At 32.3% G+C, this 27,003-nt stretch overlaps 1 protein-coding gene across 19 annotated transcripts in view; it reads right to left on the bottom strand.

Annotated features, from left to right (window-relative positions):
- The window catches only part of ADGRL2 (adhesion G protein-coupled receptor L2), a 204,405-nt gene that overhangs the window by 15,175 nt on the left and 162,227 nt on the right, over window positions 1-27,003 (bottom strand). For 12 of the 19 annotated variants that reach the window (XM_077120493.1, XM_077120492.1, XM_077120491.1 and 9 more), the window contains 11 exons: window positions 25,583-25,876; window positions 24,951-25,054; window positions 23,854-24,039; window positions 23,000-23,038; window positions 20,051-20,234; window positions 11,192-11,317; window positions 10,748-10,953; window positions 9,472-9,645; window positions 8,268-8,477; window positions 7,012-7,232; window positions 5,623-5,689 (listed from right to left, as the gene is read on the bottom strand). In XM_077120493.1, coding sequence (XP_076976608.1) covers window positions 5,623-5,689; window positions 7,012-7,232; window positions 8,268-8,477; window positions 9,472-9,645; window positions 10,748-10,953; window positions 11,192-11,317; window positions 20,051-20,234; window positions 23,000-23,038; window positions 23,854-24,039; window positions 24,951-25,054; window positions 25,583-25,876 — 1,811 coding nt within the window. The remainder of the gene's footprint in view (window positions 1-5,622; window positions 5,690-7,011; window positions 7,233-8,267; window positions 8,478-9,471; window positions 9,646-10,747; window positions 10,954-11,191; window positions 11,318-20,050; window positions 20,235-22,999; window positions 23,039-23,853; window positions 24,040-24,950; window positions 25,055-25,582; window positions 25,877-27,003) is intronic. The other 7 variants (XM_077120498.1, XM_077120496.1, XM_077120506.1 and 4 more) reach the window with 3 other exon arrangements.

The raw sequence follows: 27,003 nt of genomic DNA on the forward strand, positions 1-27,003 counted from the left end.
TGAAATACAATTAAAGCTTAAATATGATACAAAGATACTCTATCTAAAACTGAGAACAAACCAAATGGAGTGACTACAATATGCTGCAGGAAAACATTATTTCATTAAGAATTAAAAGAAAAAAAAGTTACATGCATTTCTCTCCTTCCCTTCCCCTCACCCAATGAGGGTTTTTAACAATGTATATGTATATTTCATGTTTCTTTCTAGTTACAAATGCAATACATTCACAATACACAAAGTTCAGAAAATTACCAAAAAATCTCAAACCATTCTACCTCCTAGAATTAGGAGACACTTGGACACCCATCATACAAATTACTGGGATGGTAAGTATCTTGTGAAAGATCACTTTAGTTATTAAAATATTAGTGCGTAGATACAATGTCCTATACTGTATGGGCTGGTTCCACATCCCAGTCTTTCCAAAGAAAATTAATAATTGAGTCAGGATGAGAAAAGTAAGAATATTCTAATAAATCAAAGATATACTAATTAAGAAATAAAAGATACCATTTCAATAAAGAGTAATCTAGTTTAGAAAGCACCTGGATGTGATGAATGAGTTAAAAATAATAAATTAATAAAATACAGTCTCAGAGAAATCTTGAATAACATAATAGGAATGTTCTTCAAATGACTTCTACCTGATGGACCTGAAATAACTAATTCTATACTTTTTTTCTAATATACTTTCATCCCACAATCAGTACCTCAATGAAACAACCACACACACTTCTATTCCCACTAGTCAAACTGTTTCCTTAACAACAGCTAGTTGTGTTTCCTCTAAACCTATGTCTGTTGTTCTTATTTTTGTAATCATATAAATATAACACACACGCTATAAAATAAAAAAGAAAGTGTAAAAAAGAAAGCTGTTTTTTCTATCATACCTAAACATAAATGTTTCAAAGACTAAAATTCTTTTTAAAAACTATGGAAAATAAAATGTATAGTCTATGCCCTAACATTTAAATTTAAGAAATCTATAGCTAAATCCAAAACTAATTTAGCCTTTGATATAAGACTAAAGGTATACAATAATGAAACAGTGGTATATATGAGTACTGTCATTTCAAGATAACTAAGAAAAAAAGCATGCAAGACATATTGTGAATTATTTAAGATGGCAGAAAATGCTAACTAAAATAAAAAAAGGAACATTCAGTGGATATGAAATAATTTTCTTTCCTCTAACGCCACACAAAAACTTAAAACTTCACTAATACTCAAATCTTATTTACTAGTCTATTTAGAGAAAGGAATATATCACTTAGATATTGAACATAGTATGTGACCTCTAAAATACATGATGGTGAAATATTTTCTGGAAATAAATAGAGCATATACCCAAGCTTAAATGATTTTTTTTTAATGTGGCTTTAAAGATCTCTTATTTTTTCCAAATCTTAAAAAAGGTAAAAGTACAATTTTTACTTTCACAGAACAAACACTGTTACTGTGTTCTTTTTCAGGAGGTAATACTCTAAAAATAAGAATGATGATTTTGTAGTGTAGAATATTTCAATAGATTTTTTTCCCTCTCTCTTCTACTTGTTCCTTGTTTTCTTAAAATACAACTGTGGGAAACAGAAAAAGAGAAAGGGACATATAAAAATATCTTTGATAAAATCTACAGTCCAAAATATTTACTTGAAGAAAAGGGTTGATTTCAAATGAACCACTGGCTGCAAATCTGCAGTCTCATTCTTTGCATTCTTCACATGGTATAAATGGCTCTTTCTAAACCATAAACCTCTGTATTTCTTCTATCTCTTTCTCATTAAAACAAGCAATTTGTTTTTCCTTATGTTTACTTCTTCCCAGTTTATTTTCTTGTCTTTGGTATGCTTTTTTTTCTTTTTTTTTTTAAGAAAGCACAACAAGCAAATACATAATATTCACTACTCCTCACTGGAAAGCAGCAAAGAGTCAGGCAGAGAGAGAAGAATGCCCCACTGTGTGCAACAGCTGCTTTTCTCCCTTGAATTCCAGAGCAGCCACTTTTTGCCCACCTTGCTCTCTGGATACCTTTTCCAATATAAATAAAATGAAGCTTAAAACACAGTTTTTGGGGACAGGTGAAAGGATGAGAGAGAGGAAAAGCATGGTGTTACAGCTGTACACACAAAGAGTTGTCTAGACCTGGTAACTTGCAAACTGCACCTTACATATTCAAGCCACTTAGTAAGTACTTAGTAAGCACTAAGATTAACAGAATGGTTTTATAGACTGTGTAACAGTCCATCAGCCTACATACCCACAGACAGTTAACACTGGAAGTGAGGCAACTCTTTCAGGAATTAATCAGATTTCAACTGCTGAATATATGTAGAAGTACACATAAATATGTAGACGGGTATCTCAACAGAATTTTATATGTGTAAAAGAAAGCAAGTTTAGAAGAAAAATAACTCCTGATTTTGATGAAAAGAGTGAATCACCAAATCGGGGAACTCTTTCAATTCCAATGATGAATATCACTCTTTTTTACCTACCCCAAAATAATAATTTCATAAATTATTGCTTAAATAATTTCTGCCAGTATTTGCTGATAAATTTCAACAATTCTGAATGATCTAGCATAGACCAATCATCTATATTGATGAACATGAAAATACAAAGGAATTCTTAAAAAGAAAAGGGGTAGGGTAAGACACCACAGATTACAAGAGTGCACTGTTTGTTTCATAAACATCAAACTACTCAATTGAATCACATCCGTCTGAGCTCAGCAATCTAAAATTCTTTCCACAACCTGCAGTGGTGACATAGATATGATAAGACAGAAGAACAGAAATACCACTCCGAAGTAACCTAGCTGAACTGCACATGTTTTGACCCTTTTTGTCCTCCTTGGAGCTTTTGCTACCTGGCAAATGCAGCTCTAAAACTCCACTGGTATCTCCAGATCTTTGCTGTTAGCCAAGCAGAAAACTATTTCTCCCTGGGACTAGCAGCCGGAGAGGTGTTCTCTGAAGAAGACTTCTAAATGAGTGTGTGAGCTGAACTCTTACTGAACTGAATTAATTATTAACGATGCAGATGGAGCTGTCCAAATGATAAGAACAGCTCCTGACGTGTCATGATCCAAGCTTTCATTAAACCATTTCAGGCATACTAATGGTTTCCCACTGCTCATTACTTACAAGCACTTTTCTCATAGATATAATAACTCTAGTGCCTGTAGGCAAGACATTCCACAGAAATGCAGAAGTAGGAAGCTTTATCTTCTTTAGCATATTATTTTTCTTCATGAAACCATTATTATATAAAAGGTACAGCTATTTAATACTAGTATTACTATTTAATACTACTAGTTTCATGGTCAATTCAGAAAAGCTGGAAATGCAAAACTGTACTTTTGAGGAACGCCAATATGTAATTTCTATTATACGAAAATGCCTTCAAGGAGTAGTAGTAAAAACAATATAATTTATATGAATTTATGTTTAAGATTTGTGTCTGAATTGAGTTTTAAATGCATTTAATCACCATAAAGACATATGTAGGAAATATATTATTTCAACAAACATGCTGTCCAATTATAACACATCTTCATTTAGGTTACATGCAAGATACTGTTTTGCACTCTCTGTCACTGTGTTGGGACAACTAGAGGGCAAAGCAATTGCAGAATAATTTCCAGGATCTGTACTGTGACTGCTACCAGTTATTTCATTATTTTTTTTTAAAGTTGAGATCACTGTTTCCAAAAGCCCTTCACATTTCAACATAAATGTTTTCTTAGAGGATAATAATGACAAGACTAACAAATAATAGTGAATTCTCACAGTAAATGGTCAATATGATAAAGTATCCTTTATCTCTTCAAACTCTAACCTGCATATGTGGGAACATTAACTCCTTTCACCAAGTGACATGTTTTTTTTTTTAAATGATCTAAAGCCAGTACTTAACTTCAGAGGTACAAAAATAAAACTACAGTACAACAGAAATGGCAGGTGATATTTTTATAGCCCAAATATCCCTAAAGCAGTCTTGATGGTTTTCAAAGTATAAATGTGTTTGTCCAACTGCTTAGGGGAAAAAAAAAAGAAGACTGTCTTTTTAGGAATCTCACCTCTTCATGTTAGCTATTAACTCTAAATAGGCATAGGCTATGTTAACATGAGTAATCCAATAACAAAAACTGGGGCAATCAACTAGATTGAATAATTCAGATGAAAAATCAGCTCTCTAGAAACACTTCAGAATGCTTTACCAGTTTGATTCATGCAGAAGCTCATCTTCAATTTTCATTTTGTTTTGCCTAGGTAATTTTGTAGTTAATTTTAATGACAAATGTATGTATGTTTGAGATGTTTTTTGTTTTGTTTCCCTCAACAACTAAATTTTTTTCTCAAATTTTATGAAACATCTGTTACCACAGATATTTCCTAAGAAGCTCATTTATATCATTAAAAAAAAATCAAGAAAAATAAAACCCTTAAACAAATACAAAAGAGACAGATAATATTTAAATTTGTTTCCTTTTCAATTTTATAATGGTCAATAACACCCATTTCTGTCAGCTTAACACTATAGATGAGTGATAAGTTACAAATACTGAAATCAAATATTTTGGCTACGTTATTTTACTGAAACTACATTTCAAATATATGCTATAGGTAATGTAAGAAGTAAAAATTGCTTTTAATATCATTATACTTAATTGTGTGAAATTCAACTTAAGAATATTTCTTAAAAACCAGCATTTTTCTTTGGTATTTTAAATCCCAGATAAGTAACTTATTTCTAATTATTTAAAAATTGATTTAATATTAATTTTCTAATCTAGGCTGCTTTAAAACTTTTGTACTCTAAAAAGTAATAATGGTGTGGACACTTAATAATGAATAAGATAATTCATTACTATGCAGAAATTAAGATAAACATTAAAGTAATATTATTTTACCTTTAAAAATCATTCTTCAATGATAAGAATCATTCATAAATGCTATATAAATCAGTACTGGGTCAATAATATAGATTTTGGAGATATAATTTTCTGAAGAGAGTCTCTTAGTAAGAAAACATACTATTGCCCCCAAAATATGCTATGCCCATTTTGTTATTCTTTTCTAAGATTAGTTTCTAGCCACACAATTCTACCATGCTTATGTGAAAGCTTAATCTTCAGATTATGACATTATTTTTTAGCATAATGAATTTAAAAAAGGAAAATTATTTTAAAAGGAAAATGATTTCAGAAATAGCATTAATTAGCAAGTGTATGAACTTTCAATAATGGTATATGTTTTAAATATAATTCTATCTTGTAAGGTAGATATGCACGTATCTTTGAAAGCAAAAATTAATAATAAAACAAATTATCTGGGGCGGGCCGCGGTGGCTCAGCGGGCAAGAGTGCTTGCCTGCCGTGCCGGAGGACCCCGGTTCGATTCCCGGCCCCAGCCCATGTAAAAAAACAAACAAACAAACAAACAAAATATAATAAAACAAGAAAATGTTTAAAAATGTTTCCCTTCCATCCTTCCTTCCTTCTCTGTCTTTCCTTCCTTTAAAAAAAAAAAAAAAAAAAAACAAATTATCTGTGTTTGAATAGCACTGCCAAAGCAGCAAACAAAAAAGAAGAGAAGAACAGAGCCTGCTTACCAGAATAATGAAGGTAACAGGTCCAATGAAACTCCATATAAAATAGTTATCAACATGAAGCCAGCAACTATTATGAAAAGAACAGAATACGTATTATTAAGCAGCATCAATGAATTCTTAAGATCACAAAGAAAGCTGAATTTTAAAAATCTGACAACAAAACTATTTGTACATTTACCTTTGAAATTTCATGTATTATGGGCATGAACAATTCTAAATCTGAGTTGGCTTTGACATAACAAAGAGCAGCGTGATTTATTTACATCAACCTGCCGTTTTTTTCATTCCAGGTTTTATATTTGAAAAAAACATAAATAACTGTGCTTATACAAAGGAAAACAACTAGCCCCACCCTGATCCCAAATTCATAAGGCTTCTGGCTTTAAGAAAAATTTAAAACTCAATATCCAAAATTTTTTCACCATTTTGTAAGCTCTACGTGTAATCTTCAAAATTTGCCTTTTATCTCCATATATGAAGAAAAGTGTTTAATCCAAGGGAACAAAACAGACAAAAAAATTGTTCGGGTGTCACGTTTGCTACAAAACAGTGTAGCGTAAATCTAACACCTCAACTGGGAATGAATGAATAACAGAAAAAATAAAATCAAAGCATAGAAGTCATGCATTGTTAGGGTAAATGATAAACTTATTAGAACAGATTTTACTTAGTGGTTTATTTTTCATATAACATCGAATCCCCACTGAATTTCTTTTTTTTTGTCTTTCATCATATGTATAGTCATCAAAAAGCTTTCTCTAGTCCACAGAAACTTTATATAACTAATTTTATCAAAGGAACAGAAATAAGCAGAACTGGAAGGCAAATTTCTGCCTGTAGCAAATCCAATCCTTAGAAACATGGCTATGTCTATCTCCTGTCACTTTCCATAAATATCTATATTTTTATAAATGAAAGACAGAGACTTATTTTAATCCTTTCAAACTCCCTGATAAAATATTATCAAAGTAAGACATATGGGATGGAATGTCACAATTCAGAATGAGAGTTAGCTAGGGGGTCAGCTGCACAAAGATAGCTAATGAAGCAGTAGCTTAAAACTAGGTAGTTAAACCTGTCAGACGCTTTAAGTTCAGTAGAATTTTTACTTAATATTTCTCTTAGGCCAAAAAGTTATTTACTTTTCAATTTGTTTTAGGTCAATCTTTTGTGTTAAAAAGAATGTCCATAATTTAGAATCTACCTCGCTAGAGTACAAATCCTCTGAACCTAGAAAATTACAAAAGACTTGATTGTAATTTGTGCACGGCATGCCCATTCTCTCACCAATAAAGCTTTCAGAGGCTATTCTAGTCTGTCAGGGACCCTCACTGACAGCTTTCAGGCTTTAAAAAATTATTCACTTTCAGGTCGCTTGCAATTACTTACGCTTTTTCTGTTCCGTAGCTCTTGTAGTCAATAGCAGCTGAAACCCCAACCACCGTGGCAGGAAACAAGTAACCAGCCACATAGTAATATTTCTTCCTCGAATATTCACTCTCAAACACTTCAACTAACATTAGATAGAGCTGAACACCTTCTAGGCACATCCAAGCAAAAGCAGCCAAAAAGAAAAAGTGTAAAAGTCCAGCAAATATCGGACATGCAATCTATAAGGAAAAAGAACAAAATAAATAAATAAAATAATCTACAGGAATAAAAACAGCCTAGCTTGAACTGTAGAATATTCACTGCCAGTACTTATATTTTCTTTAAAGTGCATCATTATTTACAGTACACTACTACTTCAAAATATTTTATACATAAATGGAAATTAGTTACAAATAATGCAAAATTTTAACAGTGTAATGCTTACAGAATGCCAGGTGTGCTAGAAATTTCATCAAGTTTTAGTGAAATTAAGTATCTAATTAAAAAATCTTAATTTAATTATCTTCTTGGATTATCCATGACAAAATCTGAAAATCCTACTTGTTGATGATTTGTTTCACAAGTCTTTAAGATAGTTGTGTGCATATATATTCTTATTTTTATATAACAAAATTTTAAAATTTTCTTTAATGACAAATATCTTGGCTCTAATTACCTAGGAATATTTTCCATCATATCTGGAACATTCTTAAGTTTATCCTGGTTCAGAAAAATATAGAGAGAAAGATCATCTAACTATTAAGTTCTGTTTTTGACATTAAGACCTTGTGATGAATAAATTGCTTTGAATATACAGACATAATCACTGGCCAAAGTAACTGTATAAGCAAAGAAGAATTTTTGAAAAGATCTTTTAATTTCAGTATTCTCAGCATTCATGTATTCAAATCACATGAATTAATAAGTATACCTTAATACCTGAAATGAATAAACAGGTTTGAGATGACATTTTTATCACATAATAATATTGCTTAATGTTCTGGCTGCCTTTTACCTTTTTTTTTTTTTTTGCATGGGTAGGCACTGGAAATCGAACCCGGGTCTCCGGCATGGCAGGCGAGAACTGTGCCAGTGAGCCACTGTTGCATTGCCCATGACTACCTTTTAATTTATCACAATTTATCCCTTTGATATTGCCATGTCAATTACGTCAAGTTGCAGGGTCAAAGATTAACATCAGCATTCTGCGTGGATTCACATCTACCATAATCATTTTTAGAGAACCAAGGTCAACAAACTGAAGGAATGCTTACCATGTATTTTGTTTTATCAATGCCTATTAAGAAAATAAATTCAGCAATGAAAAGGTTTATACAGAGGTTCTTGTGAATAGTATTACGGTCACTCTGCAGACCACGGAAAAAGCAGAAGGTGAAGATGCAGATAGCCAGGCAGACAAGGGAAATAACAATTCCCACCCAGGTGATGACCGTAAGGAGCAATTCATGAACTCCATCTTTGTACTGGAAAAAAAAATTATGAGGAACATTAATCTTCCTGTATCACATAAACTAAAAGAAAGTGAGCTTTCATATGTAATAGGGTATTATTTAATCCTAAACGTCTCTGAAGAATAATATTCCAATATGTTCAAGAGGGTTCAATACCAAGAAGCTATTTTGACCATATAATAAAAGTTCAATGTTATCTTATAACTTTTATATCCAAAGAATGACCTATAAAAGAGGAAGTTTTTTACCTACAAAATAATGTAAGAGCCTAGTTGTGTTAAATTAATTAATTGAAATAATTACTTACATAAACACATGGAAAATATATGATAGAGTAGTAAGGAATACCTGGCTATGATAAAAATAGTTGTCATGTTAATCATTTTCTGGGCTAACAAATAAGCCAAGTTTTTAATTCCTTCTTAAGTTTCTGCATTGTATTTACATACTAAAAGTGGAGTATACGATAGATCTGGGAGATTTGTAAGCTGTATTTCTTAAAAAATAATTTTATCTTCTGCTGCTTCTCTTAATAATAAAAAGAACAATAAGAAATGTTCCAGAAGCCATTCTGAATTTTCGAAGTCTACAGCTTTGTAGTGTGTGCAAGTACAATGAAAAGGTGTTAGGAAATTTCAAGGGTAGGTGGTAAAATAAGATTCAAACATTTGTGATGTAGGGGGCATGAAACTTTAGCGCCCTATGGCTCTTCTGTATTACTTTCCATTTTTTACGCCTAACTGCCTTTCCCAGACACCAGTCCAAAAGAGAAAAATTTAAAATGTGTCTAGTAAAGTGAGATTAGAACACATGAATTTGAAATGTAATAATAAATATAGGGCCAAGGTTTCTTAGATATATACTGTCAGTGTACAAAAAATCAGAATCTCACATTAATTTGTTGGCTTTTTAGTTATGAGAAGCACCCAAAGAAGGGACTGTTACACAAGCTGTATTGAATCTCTGAGGTTTTTCTCTACTACTAATTAGAAGTACAAATACTTACTGCAATTTCCCTATGGGCCATGAGAATTGCAAAATTGGTTAGGTGGCTGCAAGCACAGGTTGTACGAGTTTTATTAGTGTCAACCAGCTTGCAGCCCTGGGTAGACCAATATCCCATCATAGTTCTCTCTGAGTAGTTCCAGAAGGAGCAGTTTGCATTGAAATAATTGTCAGGCTAGGAAATAAAATGACAAGATAAAATTAGGATTTTACACTCTAAGATGGCAATAGCAATTGTTTAATATGTATAAAAGGTAATTTAGATTAAACTTTGCATGTTTCGGACTATAAAGTTTTTCATCAGTAAAACTGTGGACTATATTATACAAGGTAGATATCTTGCTTAAAAGGGGCTTTATAGTCCGAAACACTCTAAAGTGTACTCTAAATTACCAAAGACCCATTTTACACAATTACAATTTCCATCTTAAGATTTTACATACTGATGGCACTTTAGAATCATTTTTTTCCTTTCTGACAAAATTAAAGCCATGAATTTGCTCTGAGGAAATTCTTTAAGGACCAAGTGTTTAAAAATCCATTTTCAATTTTGGGTCCATTTCAGGTTAGTTCTAAGTAACACAGTGACAGTCTGAATCACGTAGCTAGTACCTTAAGGCTCTTAAAAGAGTAAATCAACTAAAGCAGATATAGGAGGAGCATAACCATTCAAATTTATTTTTCTTTGCCAATTCTGGAGATCTACTTGTCTATCTGAGAGCATTTACTGCCTCTACCTGTAACAACGGTGTAAAATTCTGCACAATCCTCTATAACACAGTAGAGTCATTTAACCACTGACTCATATTCTAAGGCACAGCAGAGGAGGAATCTCATCTCCTCGATCCTAAATTTTTAAAGTACAGTGGTTAGTGATCAGTAATACTAGTTAAAAAAATGATTTGCCACGCTAAAAATGCAGAGTTCTAAGAGTTAATAATCAGCTATCCTGCTGCTAAGGTAAGAGTTAATTTTCACTCTGAAACAAATTAGAGTCATTTACATTTTCATGTTGATTACTGAATTAGCTTTCATTAAGAATACACTTAAGTTCTAATAATCACTGAACCAAGCTCATTTAATTTTATGTTCACAACCTTAAACTTGTGTCTCTGACCTTGTCCAACATTTAAAACTCAAATGGAAAGGTCTTTTCTTTCCTCTTTCCTATCTCCCCACTGCCCTCTTCCCCTCCCCAACTCTAGAAGGTCAGTTTTGTTTTCCTTCCTCACTGATTTTATAACCTTTCCATTAATTCATTAGCATATGTAACTTACATCAATGTGTGGGAGGGTAAAAAGCACAGGATCGGTCAGGTAGACTCGGCTGGACTCCTTATTAATTGAAACTGAAATGACGTGGGAATTCACTGCAATGGTACTATTACGACCTATAAAGTCAACACCCAGTTTTATGGTTGCATTTTCTGTACTAAGGAACTGCCCCAGACTCCGGTAAATGATGAACACCAACTTCGCAAGCCCTAGAAAGGACAAAATGGTCACAGGATTTTATGTAAAAATGCTCAAATATGAATAAACAGAAAAAATTCATTATGGAATCTCAATTTAGATTAAATTTATTAGGGAAAACTAAGGCATTATTTCAAAACTTAAGCCATTGCTATTTTATTATATTCAGAGCTAAACTATCAACATTCTGGAATTAATAGGATTTACCAAATAAAGCTTTTAATTTTAAAAGAATATGTTCCATCTTACCATTCCTGCTGTTCTGTTTAACAGTATTGGCAGAGAGTTGGATTGAGCTGCCTGATCCTTTGATTCCCAGAGGAAATTTAAAGTCTTGGACTTGTCCTTCTGTACTGAGTACTGCAACTTCCAAAACTGGGTGAAAGAATAGAAGAGGAGGCAAAAAAGTACATTCTTTAAAATTAAAATATTTTAAAAAGTCAAAATATAAGAATTGTGTGGGAACTACTATTTTGTTCTTCTATTATAATATTTTACTAGTAGATTTCAACAAAACCATGTTTTTAAATTTGTTTTCAAAAAATGAAAAGTTAAATTACTCTAAGAGATCTTAAACCTTGACTTCTCTAAACATTTCTGCATAATCATTTTAACAGTTTCTTCATATTTTTATATCCTTTGTCACAAGCTCATTTCAGACTTTTAGCCTGCAAGTGCGAATAATGCATGAATTTATAATATACAACTTTTAAGATTTCATTTAAATAAATTAAACCAAAAAAATTCAAAATTATATTATCTTTTTACATTGAGTAAATTTACAATGACCATTCTTTGCCGTGGTAAAGCAAAATATGAAGTATAATGTAAATGCCTTTATTGCATGCATATATCTATGCACATATATATGAAACACTTTAATATGTAAGATTACATACAACAACTTTACAGTGATAGATTTTAACTTCTAAAAGTACTCTGATCAACACAGCATATTTATGAGAGTATGACTGGCATTATGTTAAAACTCCATTTAAGTTCCACTAGCAACCATCAATCTTAACATACTCAAGCCTAAGAGTGAGGCAAAATAGGTTGAGTATAAATAAAGTTTTACTGGAATACAGTCATGTTCATTCATTTACTTATTATATGCGGTTGCTTTAGTGCTTCAACAGCAGTAAAATATTTGTGACAGAAACTGCTTGGCCTGCAAAGCCTAAAATATATACTATCTGACCCTTTACAGAAAATGTTTGCCAACTGCTGCAACCTAATCCAAAGTTCAAAAGTTTAAGAAGTAAAATTGGAAACATGTAAGGAAAACATTAAAAACATTTATCTAACCAACAAGGCTAATGTTAGTTTTGCTTCAAAAAATGTAATTGATAGAAATTCCCATCAACTTTAATGAGTATTATCTATTGCTAATCCAGTAAGTACCACAATCTTTCATCTCAATATTCATTTACTTTTCTTTAAATGAGAAAGTATTATTGCTACTAAAATTAACTGTCGCATATTAGCAATGAGAATGTGTCACTTTATTGATAAAATGAGTAGACTTACATGAAAATTTCATTCATTTCAGATATTTACAATAAAATAACACACACTCTTAATAACAATTCAATAAATACAACCCACATATTTTTCTCTGAATTTGACTTTTTCTCATGGCCTATATTCTTGCATATCTATTTCTATGCTTAGACAAACATATGCTTGTGTGTATATAAATATATATGCCCCTTTACTTTTTATTTCTTTTTTTTACATGGGTAGGCACTGGGAATCAAACCCAGGTCTCCAGCACGGCAGGTGAGAATTCTGCCACTGAGCCACCATGGCACCTCTCTTATGCCCCACCCCCTTTACTTTTTACAAAGATGAACTCATACCACTATAGTGTGACTCTTGGATAGTAATATATTTTTTAATATTTCATAATTTTTTTGTAAAGTACATATAGATTTAGCTACAAATATGAAAACGCAATATTTGGAGAAGATTTGTATAAGTTTTCAACCCATATGGCAAGCCCCTCATATACAAGTTTTATAAACCCCTGGCATTGTGTAAGTTTCAGAAGCTGTTGAAACATTTATTTTATTGATAAGATTGGAATGATTAAGCAACTGGATAGGTGTTGGGATGATCTCCTCTTCTCATACCAGATTCCCAGGGCAGAGTAGGGGAGAGAGTGGGGGCGGTGATTGAGGATGAAGGAAAAGAGGGACAAAAATACACATCTAACATATAAAATGGGGCATTTATTGATTATTTTAAAAACAAGACATAAGACATAATGAAGAAAATCCTTTAGTTTCATAAAAAATCCCAATTATAGATGTAAAAAGAGTTCATTTCATTTAACAAATACTTACCTTTCAAATGTTAATTTCATTCGACAGACATTTACTGGTAAGAGCATGTCCATATTAAAGAAAAACATAATCTGCTTGAAATTTAAAAACTAATTATTATATTTTAAACAATTAGAGGATAAAATAGTCAAGTTGGTACAAATAAATTTAAAGTGGATGGAATGGAAAATTTCCTAGGAAAATAGAAGGCAAAACGAAAATAATAGTCCTAAAACCATTAAAAAAAAATGAACCAACAGTTAACTATAAACTGAGTCATATGCAAAATGCTCCAGAATACAGAAAAATAATATTTCCCAGTTTATTTAACAGGGCTTGTATATCCTAGATGCATAAAACAGCCCAAGGAAAGAAATAAGCTATTTTAACTTATTAAAATGTGGCAAAGTTTTTTAATAAAAAAAACACACTTGGAATATAACAATCTGAGTAACTGAGTTTAACTCAAAAAGAGAATGCATTAGAAAAAGTATTACTGTAAATTGCCAAATTAAGAAATTTAAGGAAAAAAAGAGTTATCAACAGAAAAATAATTTAAATTAGAATGATCACTATTACAGGTTTTTTTAGTATTTTACTAGATGGTCTGGTAAATAGAGAAAATCAAGCAAAATAAAAGACAAGTTTGGAAGGAAAAAAGCAAACTCATTCACAGAAAATATAATAAACTACAGAGCAAGCATGAGGAAGTTGGAGCAAACTATCAGAATTAATAAGAATTTAGCAAAGCTATCAATATAGCAAAAATCAATTGTGTTCCTATATATAAAGCAACATCTAATTTTAAAATATAATTTAAAAATAGGTATGGTCTATTATAAAAATAAAGTAGGTATCATTTATTATAAAAACAAAGACTATAAGTTGCCTAGGAATAAAACCTAATTTAGAAAGTGCAAGATATTAAAGAGAAAAGAGAACTTTATTAGAAGACCTAAAAATAAATGGAAAATTATATCATGTTCTCATTTGAGAAGACTCAAAAGGCAAAAATTACAATTCATTCAAAATTAATCTACAAATTCAATCTAATTCTAATAAAAATTCCAGCATCATTTTTTGAGTTGTGTGGACCATGACAAAACTGATTTTTAAATCACATGGAAGAGATATTCCTAAAAAACAGCAAAGGTGAAAAGACTCACCTATCCAGATATTAATAATACTAAAACAATAACAAAAAGCTACCAATAACAGATTCTCCAAACATGTACAGAAATTTGCTTTAAGACTGAGATGACATTACAAATAATTAGGATAAGGAATGGATTATGCAGTAAAAGTATTACAACGACTAGTAATTCATATGGAAAAAAATTATATGAGCTCCCTTCCTCATAGCATAACCAAAATTAAATTGCAGGCGAATTAAGACATAAAAGAAAAAAAGACAAAAAATTAACATTTCTAAAGTATAAGAACCTTATAGCCTCAAAGTAGGGAAACTATTCTTAAGAAGCATATCAACCCTGAAAAAGAATACCTAATTCTCTTTAGCACCAACCCTAAAAAGAACAGACTGATAAAACTGACTTTGTTTTTCTGTAAAAGATACCATTTACAAAGTAAAAGAAAAAACACAGAAAGGATAAATATTTGTAAACTGCATAGTCTTCCTAAAGAAGTAGCATCCAGAGTGCACAGAGAACTACAAAGGAATAGATGAAGTGGAACTTGACAGTATTTACTAAAGTTGAAAACGGACTTGCTTCATCACTCAAAAATTCTATTTTTTAGGTGTCATTGTATGTGTATCCATCTAGAAAGACATAAACACGAGCAAGAAGACACAAAAATTTTCACCAATTTTCCTTCTATCAGTGAAAAAGTCTAAGTCCATTAAAATGTCTATTATCACTAGAATAGCTAAATAATTGTGGTGAATTCATGGTTAGGTCAAATTAATGAACAAATTAATAGATCAAATCAATGAACTACATATGCACATGAGCATGCATAAATATGAAAAACAACAAGAAAAAAATTATATAGAGTGTGAAACTGTCAATGTTAAAAACACGAAGTCATTTGTTAAAGGTATATACCTGTAGATCAAAATTTTTAAAAACTTAGCAATGCTAAAAAATAAACTTAGGATGATGGTTACCCTCTTCCTTATCTGTTCGGGAAGGGGACTTTATCTATAACGATTCCTTTCTAAAAACTCTGGAGAAAATATGGTAAAATATTAAGATGTGATTAAGGAAGGTGGTCAGTGCGTATGCTATTCTTTATACTTTCTGTATGTTTGAACTAACATATATCTGCTTTAACAGACTTTATGAAAGTGAATATAGTTGACTGTAAGAGAGTGAGTCAAACTTTATCACTCACACCTAATGGTGTAATATTTTTCTGCCCTATTTTTCAAATTCATAGCAGAGCAGAGGTTGCAATGAGAAGAGAGGAAAATGAAAGAACAGTAAAAGCATATAAGAAAAATTATAACTTCTGTCACAAGACCTGCACTATGTCAGGTAGGGGCTCTTCCATCAGCCTGGTTCCCTGAGTAAAGACAAACTTGGGCTGGAACTGAAGTTGACATGGAAAACAGCCAAAGCTTGGCCTCAGTGGTTACATAACATGAAAGAGTGTAACAACATTTGCTCTTGTAAGCTGCCGTGACTTTGGAGTTTTAGTCACCACAATACAGCGAAGCCTAAATTGATGGTTAAATCACACTGGCTACTCCAACCACTTGGAAAAGAAAGATTTGGAAGTCTGTAATAGCTAAGTCATGCTGATAACACCTAAAATATCTAACTTATCTGAAGATCACAAAGAAAGACAACCAAACATGATATGTTATTTTAGCTTCCTAGGCTGTTCAAGCAAATACCATGAAATGTATCAGGTCAAACAAAGGGAATTTATTCGCTCACAATTTCAGGCTGGGAAAATGGGTATCATCAGGGTTTCATCAAGGTAATGCTTTGTTCCCGCAGACTGTGGCATTCTGTGGCTGACTGCCAGTGATTCTTGATCCTTAGCTCGTCACATGGCAAGGTTCATGGCAATATCTCCCAATTTTTCCCTTCTCTTCCAAGTTCCACCAATATTCACCTCTTGCTTTCTGTGGTTCTCTCTCTCATGGCTGAATTCAGTCCGTTCATAAGGGACTCGGGTAACAGAATGAAGACCCATCATGACTGGGCCACACTTAAGGGAAATAACCTCATCAAAAGCTCCTACTTACAATGGTTTCATACCTACAGAGATGGATTAGAGTTAAGAACATGTTCTTCTGGGGTACATACAGCTCCGAACTACCACATATGCTTACTAATGTTGTAACAGAAATGTCTTGGGAAAAAAAAATTAACCTGATGAAGCATCTAAATCTAATTATCAGTATATACTAAGGCTGGTTATATGATACAACAGGGATGAAAGAAACCAAATCCGAATGTGGGAAATTCTATAGGGCAAATGATATATCTGGTTTCTTCAACAAAAATGAAAATGGTTTTACAAAGAAGCAGGGAAAAATTATTTTTAATTAAAAGAAACTCAAGCAACACAACAATGAAACAATCTGTGGACGTGGTTATATCCTGAATCAAACAATCCAAATGCTAATAAACTGAAAAATATCAAGTAAATTTGAACAAATTTTTGTTATTTTTTTTAAATCTATACTTGTTAATGTTGTGAAAGAGGATAATGGTATTGTGGATTTTTTAATGACACATATTAAAGTATTCACAGAAGCAGTTATATAACATCAGGAGTTGCTTTAAAGTAATACAGTAGTGAGGGATATATGTGAAACAGGATTAGCTTGGTGGTGCTGAAACTGGGTAAATGGGGTTTCTTAATCAAAATTAAAAACTTTTCATCTCTCTAATATATCATTAACAAAATAAAAAGAAAGCATGTGTTTGACCAAAGAATTTATCCAGAATATATAAAGAATCCTTATAACTCATTAGTAAGAAGACAATAACCCAATCAGAAATGGGCAAGGATTTGAAGAGATACAGGAATGGTCAATAAGCACATGAAAACAGTTATCAGAAAAATGCAATTCTTAGCCGTCAAAGAAATGTAAAATAAAACCACTATGTGCCACTACATATCCACCAAAATGGCTAAAATTAAAACGACCGCTCATCCTAAATGCCAATGAGGATATAAAAGTGGAAGGCTAAAACATTGTTATGAGTGTAAATGGTATCACTACTTGGAAAACAACAGCTTTGTTAACAAAAACCAAAATATGGAAACAACCCACATGTTCAATAATAAATGAATGTACAAATTGTGTTATATCTTACAATGGAACACTACTCAGCTATAAAAAAAAAAGGACTAAATGATTGAGGCTTACAGCAACTTAGATAATTCTCAAAATTATTCTTCTGAGTAAAAGAAGCCAAACCAAAAGAATACATACTATATGATTCCATTTATCTCAAGGTCTATGAAAGGCTTCATCTACAATGACAGAGCAGATCAGTAGTTGCCTGGGTCTAGAGGCTAGAAGTGGACTGTGAAGGAGTATGAAAGACCCTTTTGAGGTGACAGAAATAGGGAAAATGTAGTCGATGGGTATACACCTCTGTCAAAACTTAACCTGTATACTTAAAACAGATGCTTTTGCTACATATGAAATTAATCCAAAAGTTAATGTTGAAAAGCTATAATCAAATATAATTATGCCATTATTATGGGGTCATTTTACTATAAGGGTAAGTCATGCTATATAGCTAAATTAAGGACATAAAGGGAAACCACTAAGGAAGAAATCAGATTGTTTTAATAACTGAAGATATTCTAGTCATGCCCTAAATTTAGTAAGAGCTTCAAAAGACTAAGGACATAAAGGGAAAATGGACTATTTAAGTCCTCATGTCTGAAAAGAGAGCAATATGATTTCTAATAGTTGAATATCTTCCTTATTACTAAAGTATGGATAATTTTTATCCATAAAATTGTTTATACTTAAGAAATCAAAACGACATAATTTATATTAGAACATATAAAATGTTCTTCATATTGAAAATTCCAGGGTAATCAATACATGGATACATTAAGTTCAGGACATTGTTGTTGAGAAATCAATAAAATGTACACAACACTCTAAAAAATCTCCATGCATCATGTTCTATTTAAACTAAAAAATGAAAAAAAAATCAATATAAAGAATAATGCTTTAGAATTTTGAAAATTTTTGAAAAATATATTCTTGGACATTTAATTTTTAAGACTATGTCTCAAACTGGTATAAAAGTAGCTGAGACATAATGTATCTAATGTATAATATAATACAGTATAAAATCCAGTGTGTTCTCCATATGTGAGACTGATGGGGACATGGAATGTGATTCTGGTCCATCAAATTCTCTTGTGGATTTGAAAGTGTAGATGAGGGAAACTTCAAGGATATATAACCTTTTATAAGATTTAATAATCAATTTGATGTCGCAGTATGCTACCTCAAGTAATAATTTCCATGACTTATCCTCTAAGATGATCAAGTTCACAGTCTTCCACCTTCAAGGTATGCCAGAGGAAACATTTGAGAATTCTTCTCATATATGTATGTAATTTTAATAGAATAATAATTAAGTTACACTCAAAATAAAAGCTTAAGATGGAAAGGGAGAGGTTTATTCATTTTGTAGTACTACTAAAACTACGGTAGAATAGTTTTCATTATGACTGGCATCCCAGATCATGGAGAGTCAAATAATTCGCGACTTAGTTCGAAGTTACAGAGTAATTTATCATTCCACATAGTAAATAAGAACAAATGATTTTAATATTTTATTTCTTTTTAAAAATTGTTATTTAAAATAAATTTAAGGTTTAAAATTTAAATTCAGGTATTAATCATATTCTGATTGATGTCCATTTCCTCTATACCCCCTTTTATTCTCTCTTCTATAAAAAGTTTCATGATCTACAAACACAATTAGCCTATAAGAAATGACACTGCAGAAAGCAAGATTTCAACATGTGCTGCTCTAATGAAGTTAACACTCTTTTTGGTGGAAGAGTGGCCTGCATCCCAATTTTTTTCTTTTCTTTTACATTTATGCTTGGGAAACTTTTTTCCAAAGGATACTGTGAGCTTCCTCTTAGCTTAGCCTCACTGAATAACCAACAATTCTAAATCAGTCAAGCTTAAATTAATATAATTTACTGTATGCCTCTCGTATGTTTTCGAAAGTGAATTCCTAATTCTCAGTGCCAGCAATTAAATTCTAAATTATGCGTCAAAACTATTTACAGCTATTTTGTAATCTATGAAGCATGGACATTTGGCATTATAGAAGATGTAGCCCACTGACCACACTTTCACCTGAAGGCAACTGTATTTAATGTAAATATTCGGCTCAAGTTCTTTGTTCTAAAATATCTGAGTAGGAGAACACATTCCAGAAAGTAATTTAAATTCATTAGGAAAATAGTATATAAAATGGAAAAGTATTTACCACAGTTCCATAGCAAGCAATTTTATTACTTAAGCGATCCATATTCTGGCATTTAAGCACTTAATACTTTTTTCTTTGACTTTCCAATTGAAAGGAAAAACATATAAAACCAAAACTTTTAAAAGATATAAAATAGACTTAAGCTTTTGCACTAATTTTGCAAGGTGTGATCAATAATTTATTTTGCTAACAGCCAAAAACAATTTGACAAAAGTGGAATTTGGTACAGGAATATAACTTAAAGATTCAGAATGGAAATGCCATTCTCTTAAGCAGTTATTTCCCAAACCAACATTAAACCTGATAATAGAATCACTTACCAATATTATCTGTGGGCATTGAAACCCTGGTTGGTTCTAAGAGATTGTCGGCCAGGACAAAAGCTCCTTCTTCCAGTGTATCAAGTAACATTGTTGCAGTATGCGCTTGTTCAGAAGAATTCATATGCTTCCACGATTCCAAAGCTTCAGGTCTCAGAAGGTTGTCCACTGTGTCAACAATTGCCTGCATCCATTAGAAAACTATCTTTAGTTTTGATTGCTTCTAGCCTAACATGATTTTCAATCACTGGCTAGTGACAATTCAATATTTAACTGTCATGATTATTCAGCTTATTTTAAGATAGAAGAAGACCAGGCCCACATATATCTAGTTAACTTTAAATATGCCTAACCATTTCAAAATAGGACTGACTGAAGATTAGCAGACTGTGACCTGATTAAAAGAAGAATAGAAAGATGGCTTGTTTCTGTTATCTAATCTCACCACAATTGTCAAAGAGAAAGACAACACCCACTATCTTAACCTTAGGCATTACTCTTATGTGTATTGTTACAACTACTAAATTCACTTTATTTACAATCTCAAGACTTAAATGTTCTAAATAGGAAACTATGTCACTGGAGTTAGACTAATACTTATGCTTGAAAATGAGACTACATTGCCTTTTAGAACATGAATTAAAATAGCAACAGAATTATAATTTAAATTCTACTTAGTAGCCCATTTTTAAAGAAACAAAATGATTCTGAAATTTATAAATTATCTTTAAACATTTTCATTCTTCTGCCTGTCCAGTTAAAAAAAAATACGAAGTATACCTTAATTCATAAATAGCCAATTTTTAAAAGAAATCAATATATTTAAAGCCAATACAGAAAGAGAAAAGCAGAAAAAGGTCTTCATAAACATCTATTATGTAACTATGCATACATATAGGTTCATTAGCATGCAAAATAACATTAAACAAAAATATAACCCAATTATAATGATCAGCCAATCAACTGAAAGCAGGCTCGTATACTGATGTTTGCTGTAGTTGTGTACTTATCAAGCCTTGCATAGCTCAAATCACTGTTTAGCCCATGTACTAAGTCATAATGTATCATTAAGCCCTTATATAAATTGTTTGATTTATTAATAATCACTGAGAAAATGGGAACATACATTATACAAAGATCAACAACAAAAATTGCTAGTTTCAGTTATTGTATTGAAATGAGCAGGGTGAAAAGTTTTAAGATTAATTAGCCTAATCCATCTTACTATCCTTGTTCTGTCTGCCTTGTGAGCCACCACAACCTTCCCGGCAAGTGGAAGATACTTCCAAGTGATGTTAAAGGCTTTTTTTCTCTCTCTAATGGGAGACAGAATAGCCAAAATGCTCACACTAATACTGCTGCAGCCATTAACTAGAGTGGAACAGGAATTGGTCTGCTGAAGGCCAGATTTATTAGTCACCAAGAAATACAGACTGGAGCCTCTAAGTAACAAACGAATCCTCTGTCACAGAGTGGGAACTCGTTTCATTTGCATAGTGTATGTCAACTTCCGATTTATAATTTAAGGAGTTTTATTAGTCTAATCTGAACAGAGACACTCATTTGAGACATACTGAAAGTGACACCAGTCAGAAATTAAGGTCAAGCTGAAATTTACTATATATACACATAATTCACTGATGACAGGCTTTTATTAATCTGAAACACTCCTTATTTATTACCATTTGTACTTTTCTAGCAGGATCAAAATAATTATTAGCCTAATCATATTCATGAAGTAGTCTCTCCTTGCCAAAGGAAAAAAAAACACACAAAAAAACTATTCTTTTCCCACTGAGACATATATCCTGGGCAAAATACCAATTACTACATTTCACACATTAACCAATACCTTAAACGTGAACTGAAAATTTGAGTATGCAATATTCTATATACTTCAGCAGTTACTTTGCCTCCACTAGCCAGGCTAAAAAGGAAGTTTCAGATTATTGCTACGGAAAAACAGACTCAATGCCTTTTCTTGTTAAGTTTTTAAGTCCAACAATGTCGATTACTAAGTGGCACAATGCCATTCTTTTTTCTAGACCTTGCCAAACAAAATTGGTGAAGTCATGCCTTTTGAAACTTCTGTTCTATAATGCCACAAAAGCTCTTCTGCTTTGTTGTCAAAGTATATGGATCAGTTCTTCAAGGTTTGATTTATCATGAGTGGTCCCCAGAAGATTAAGGCTAGAAAATAACAATTCCCCCAAAAAGTTACTTCTAAAATTCCCATAACAAAATATAATGCAATTTGGTATTTGTGTTTTGATCTATCCAACAGAATGAGCATGGCATAATTCCATTGTTAGCCATAGCATGTTTCCTATTACTTGGATATATCAGAAGAAGAAACGGCTGAAGAGCATAGAGAGTCTGAGCCAAACAATGGCTTTCTGTTCTTAGTAGCCTATACAAAGCAACATGTAGCATATACTGGTATCATTGTTATATTAATTATATTTCATTTATAGTAACCCATCCCTGTATCACCCTGATTCTTGAAATGACTCCTAAAATTTCCTTCTTTTTTTTTTGAAATTTAAAAGTATACCACAGAGATAAGAGAGCAGTGGCTTTTTTCATGCACATACATTATGATCATACAGTCTTTGATAGGATAAACTGCCAAGTATATATCATAGCTGTTTTACTAGTTTTTTAATCTATAAAGATGATAACAGGAAACAGAGACTATATAATTATTTTCCAATTCAGAGGGTATTTCATTAAGGTTCTTATACTTTTGGGTACATGGAAAAATGAGAAAAATTATTTGCTTATTCTGAGAATAATATACCTGGTAAAAAGCCAACATTTGTACAGCTGATATGGGGCATATTATATAATTATCAAAGACTGAAATACATTGGATCATGCAGCAAGATGATAAAGCGTGGCAGGTAGCTGAAGAAGGGAGAAAGCAGGGTGACAGCACAGGAGAGATACCTTAAGGTAAGCCCTGCATGTCTTCTCTCGTTTTTGGAGCTTTTTAGTAAAAAGAAAAGAAAATCAGGTTAGATTTTTATCTGTTGAAAATGAGGAAAAAAGAAATCCTCAAAAATTAAGCTGGTGTTCTTGAGCTTAAAGATCATTATGTATCGTTGCCCTCTGGATCTCTGTGAGGCTATCCTAACTGCCAAAACTGCTCATTTACATTTTATAGGTGCATTTTATTAAGAATACCAGCCAAAGTAGCTTAAAAAAACTAGAGACAAAATATATATTTGTGGTTAAAATAAGGTCCAATTTTTAATCCTGTAGAACCATATTAAGCCACAGATTTGGATTCTTCTGAATTGCATATAAACATTTAAAGAGTGACAGTGGTCAAAAGTAACTCTTATTTTTTTTGTCATGGTAGGAAAAAGTAATAGCACTGATACCATATATTTCTAGAAAGACAGACTTGACACTCTCCCCAATTATTATTTCTATGATAATATTCCTATGAATCACAATTTCACTACAACCAGAAGGAGCTAATAGAAAATATATCAATAAAATAAAATGTAAGTTTTCCAGCTACTGATAATGCGTTCTAAACTGAGAGTACTAACCACAATCAGACCCATGAAGTTTGCCAACAAGTAAAATCTCCCTCAGGTAACTGACACTATTTACATCATGTGTTTTTACTAGTTTCTCAACTATAATTCTTTCTAGGGAAATGAACCAAATTAGAAGTTGTGCTTCTAGGTGTATATAAAGGAGGGGCTGAGGGTCTGGCTGCCAAACGCTAGAATAATCAAGAGCTGCCACAGAAAATGCCTAATTGAAAACAACAGAATTTTTCTACCTACCTTGTTATAACTCCGTCCAGCTGAATCCTTTTCACTAGGTTTCAGTTCCTGCAGCTGTGCATCAAGAATGTCCACCAATTGCTCCATCAATCTCACTGAAGAACTCACATCCCCAGCAAACACAGGCCCTTTGGTATGTTTAGCCAGTTCATTGGCAAGACTAGCAGCATTTTCTCCACTTCTTATCTGAAATGACAATTTATAGTATCTCAGTAAGATTTCTTGTTCTGTTTGTGGCTTCTGGTTCTCCTTGAGTATCATTGCTGTGGTGAAAAAAAAATTGCATATATGTCAAAATCTGCAACTAATTGAGACCTCTAACTTTCTCTTCATCTTAGAAGATTGAAGATTCTTAGATCCTCAGAAAAGAAAAGAAATTCGTAACAGACATTTAAAAGAAATAAAAGGAAAAGGAAAAACAAAAACAAATCATTTTTAAAGAATTTCATTCAGCTTTCTTATTTCATTCCATTCATTTTTTTTTAATGTGGAAGAGATTTATTGGGGTTCACTGTACCCATTTTTAAACTGCTATTATAAAATCTATTTATTCCAATGTTCCAGAAGTTTAAATCAGAATTTAATCAGTCTGATACTGAGGACTACTAACTGGAGTTTACATTTCAGAAAGGTAGATGAGCGAAGAGAAACTAAATAGTGGTACTGCATAACACTGAAATATTAAAGTTATGAATGTCTCTTAAAGTCATTTTTACTTATTCTATCACTCATCTGTGGTATAAACATCTGCTGGCTCTCTGTGGATTCAGTTGCAAACTTAATGATATTTGATTTATTAGGCCAATGCACTATTTGTCTTAGGAACATCAAAAGAACCTGGATAAACTAAATATGAATGAAATTAAGCAGGCATGTACTCATTAAAAAGTTTAACATAGGAAACAGCATACCCCAAAACATATGTAAGTTTCATTTTCAATAAATAGTTTACAGACATAAATATGCATAATTTTTTTTACTTTTATGATGAACAAAGAGAAGTGACGCTGCCTTTAACATAAAAAGCTAAATTATTTATGTTAGAAGTTAAAGCCCTTAATCACCATGTGTATCATATTTAAAAGATTCCAACCAACCTTCTGAGCCAGCTGATTTACCCAGTGTGAGGTGCAATTGCTAAGATCGGGGCCCTTAGGGTTCCATGTTCCAGTGGAAATCATGCAGAGATATGAGGCAGTTCCTAAAACAGATGTAGAAAATAACAGTGAAATTGAAACCATTTTTCTGCATGCATTCGGGAAGTGAGCTATGATGAGGATACTGCTCTGCGTGTTAAATTTTGAATAAATGCTAATGGAAGCAGTTGACAATAACTGACAAAAAGTAGGGTACAATGCAGATTGTAAACAGTAAGTAAAAAATCAACATGGAAATATGAGACAGTTACAGCAAACAACACAAAACCCCTGATTTCCTTGGGATTTGTCCAAAATGAAGCTTGTAATGGGAAAGGCAGCTGTAAGGAAGCCTCACTAGAGTCCCCGGGTAAAACTCTCAGATTTGGCCTAGGACTCTGAGAAGGAGAGGAATTCAGTGCTTGACTATGAATGGTTCTTAGAGTTAAAAGTCTTTAAGCTGTCAAATGATGCTCTATTACCCAAGTGCCAAAAATAATAAATTTAGCTATCATAAATAAGATCACTTTGGTATAATTTAGGACCTATTCATGAAAGTTAAAAACGTATATGTGGTATGTTGCAGGAAATACCTCTTGTTCCCTTAGGACACGGTCGTTCAACCATCATTCCCCTTTGTGTCTGAGGCCACCATATCCCCCTCGCTTCTAACGCTTCGCAGAATCTCTCTGGCAGGGGAAAAATATTTGTTACAGGAGGAATTTTGGTTGTAGAAACTGCTGGAGGTGGTTTTGTCCCTTTGCTTCCTTCCTGTGATCCAGCTACAGTTGTGCTCATGGGGCCTTTCTGTGAAGTAGTGCTTGTGGTTGATACTGTGGTTTTGGACAGCTCAGCTGAAGAAGTTATTGTCACAGCTGTGGTAGGCACTATGGAAAGAAGATGGGTATGTTAATCTCAGACACACTCACACTCATAGTCACGCCTATGTGAATTGTGTGTATACACGTGTGAAACCCCACCCATCCAACTACCCCCAAACTAACAAAATCAGAATTACTCAGAACATCAGTAGAGTGGGGGTAAGGATAAGAGTCTTCAACTTTTCCAGCTTATTCATAATCTTGTCTAAAGAGATGGGAGTTTAGGCTGTAATACATCTTTTACTGTATTGTTCCAAATGTTTACGTCTCCATGAAATATCTGACAGTATACTTTGATTTCATCATATATCATCTAACAGGAAATGAAGGAAAATTTTACATAAACTTTTACTATCTAGTAAATACACTGTCACTACTAATTAACTTAGAAAAAAGTCTGCTTTTGTATGAACTCATACTCTGTAACAATCAAATTCAAATTATTAAAAGTTTGACCATTATATATAAGCAGGGCAATAAAAAATTTCAAAACGCCCACTCTATGCCTTGCAGGAAAATAAATTCTGTAACCTCTTTCTATACACAGCCATTCTTGCTTGAGAGATTTTTGAGCATGCCCAATTCAATCCAAATAGAAAATAAGCTTGAGGTGCTTGTGCTGTTTTAGTAAACAGGCATCTCAAGCTTCGGCATATTTACTTTTGAAAACATAGGTATGAAGAAATGAGTTTCAGTTAGAGGTATACAACTTAATCTCTTAGCAAGATAATATGTAAGATACAACTGAACCTATTGTAAAGCATTACATATTTTACTAACTACCTAACAGAGAGTATAAAAGGAACTGGTTCTGTTTAATTTTTTTAAAGATTTTAAAAATATTTACCTTCTGAAAATACTTTCAAACTGTTAAGTCCAAACATTGAGTTTGATGTTCTCACTGTTATTTAAACTAACAATTACAAAACTTGTATATATTTAATGTTATCATTTATAATCTACGAGATCACGCTGAAATTTTATGGACACCTAAAGATTTCTGGCTCATAGAGCCTTAATTAAAATTATTAGAGTTAGAGTAAATTGTAATGACTCTCTTTTTCAAATAATCTTATAAAAGCAGTAACTTATTTTATGCTTTGTGTATATCTGAGAAACAAACTACAGGTCCA

Source organism: Tamandua tetradactyla, chromosome 11 (genome assembly GCF_023851605.1).
Source record: "Tamandua tetradactyla isolate mTamTet1 chromosome 11, mTamTet1.pri, whole genome shotgun sequence".
In the NCBI taxonomy this organism is placed as follows: Eukaryota; Metazoa; Chordata; class Mammalia; order Pilosa; family Myrmecophagidae; genus Tamandua; species Tamandua tetradactyla.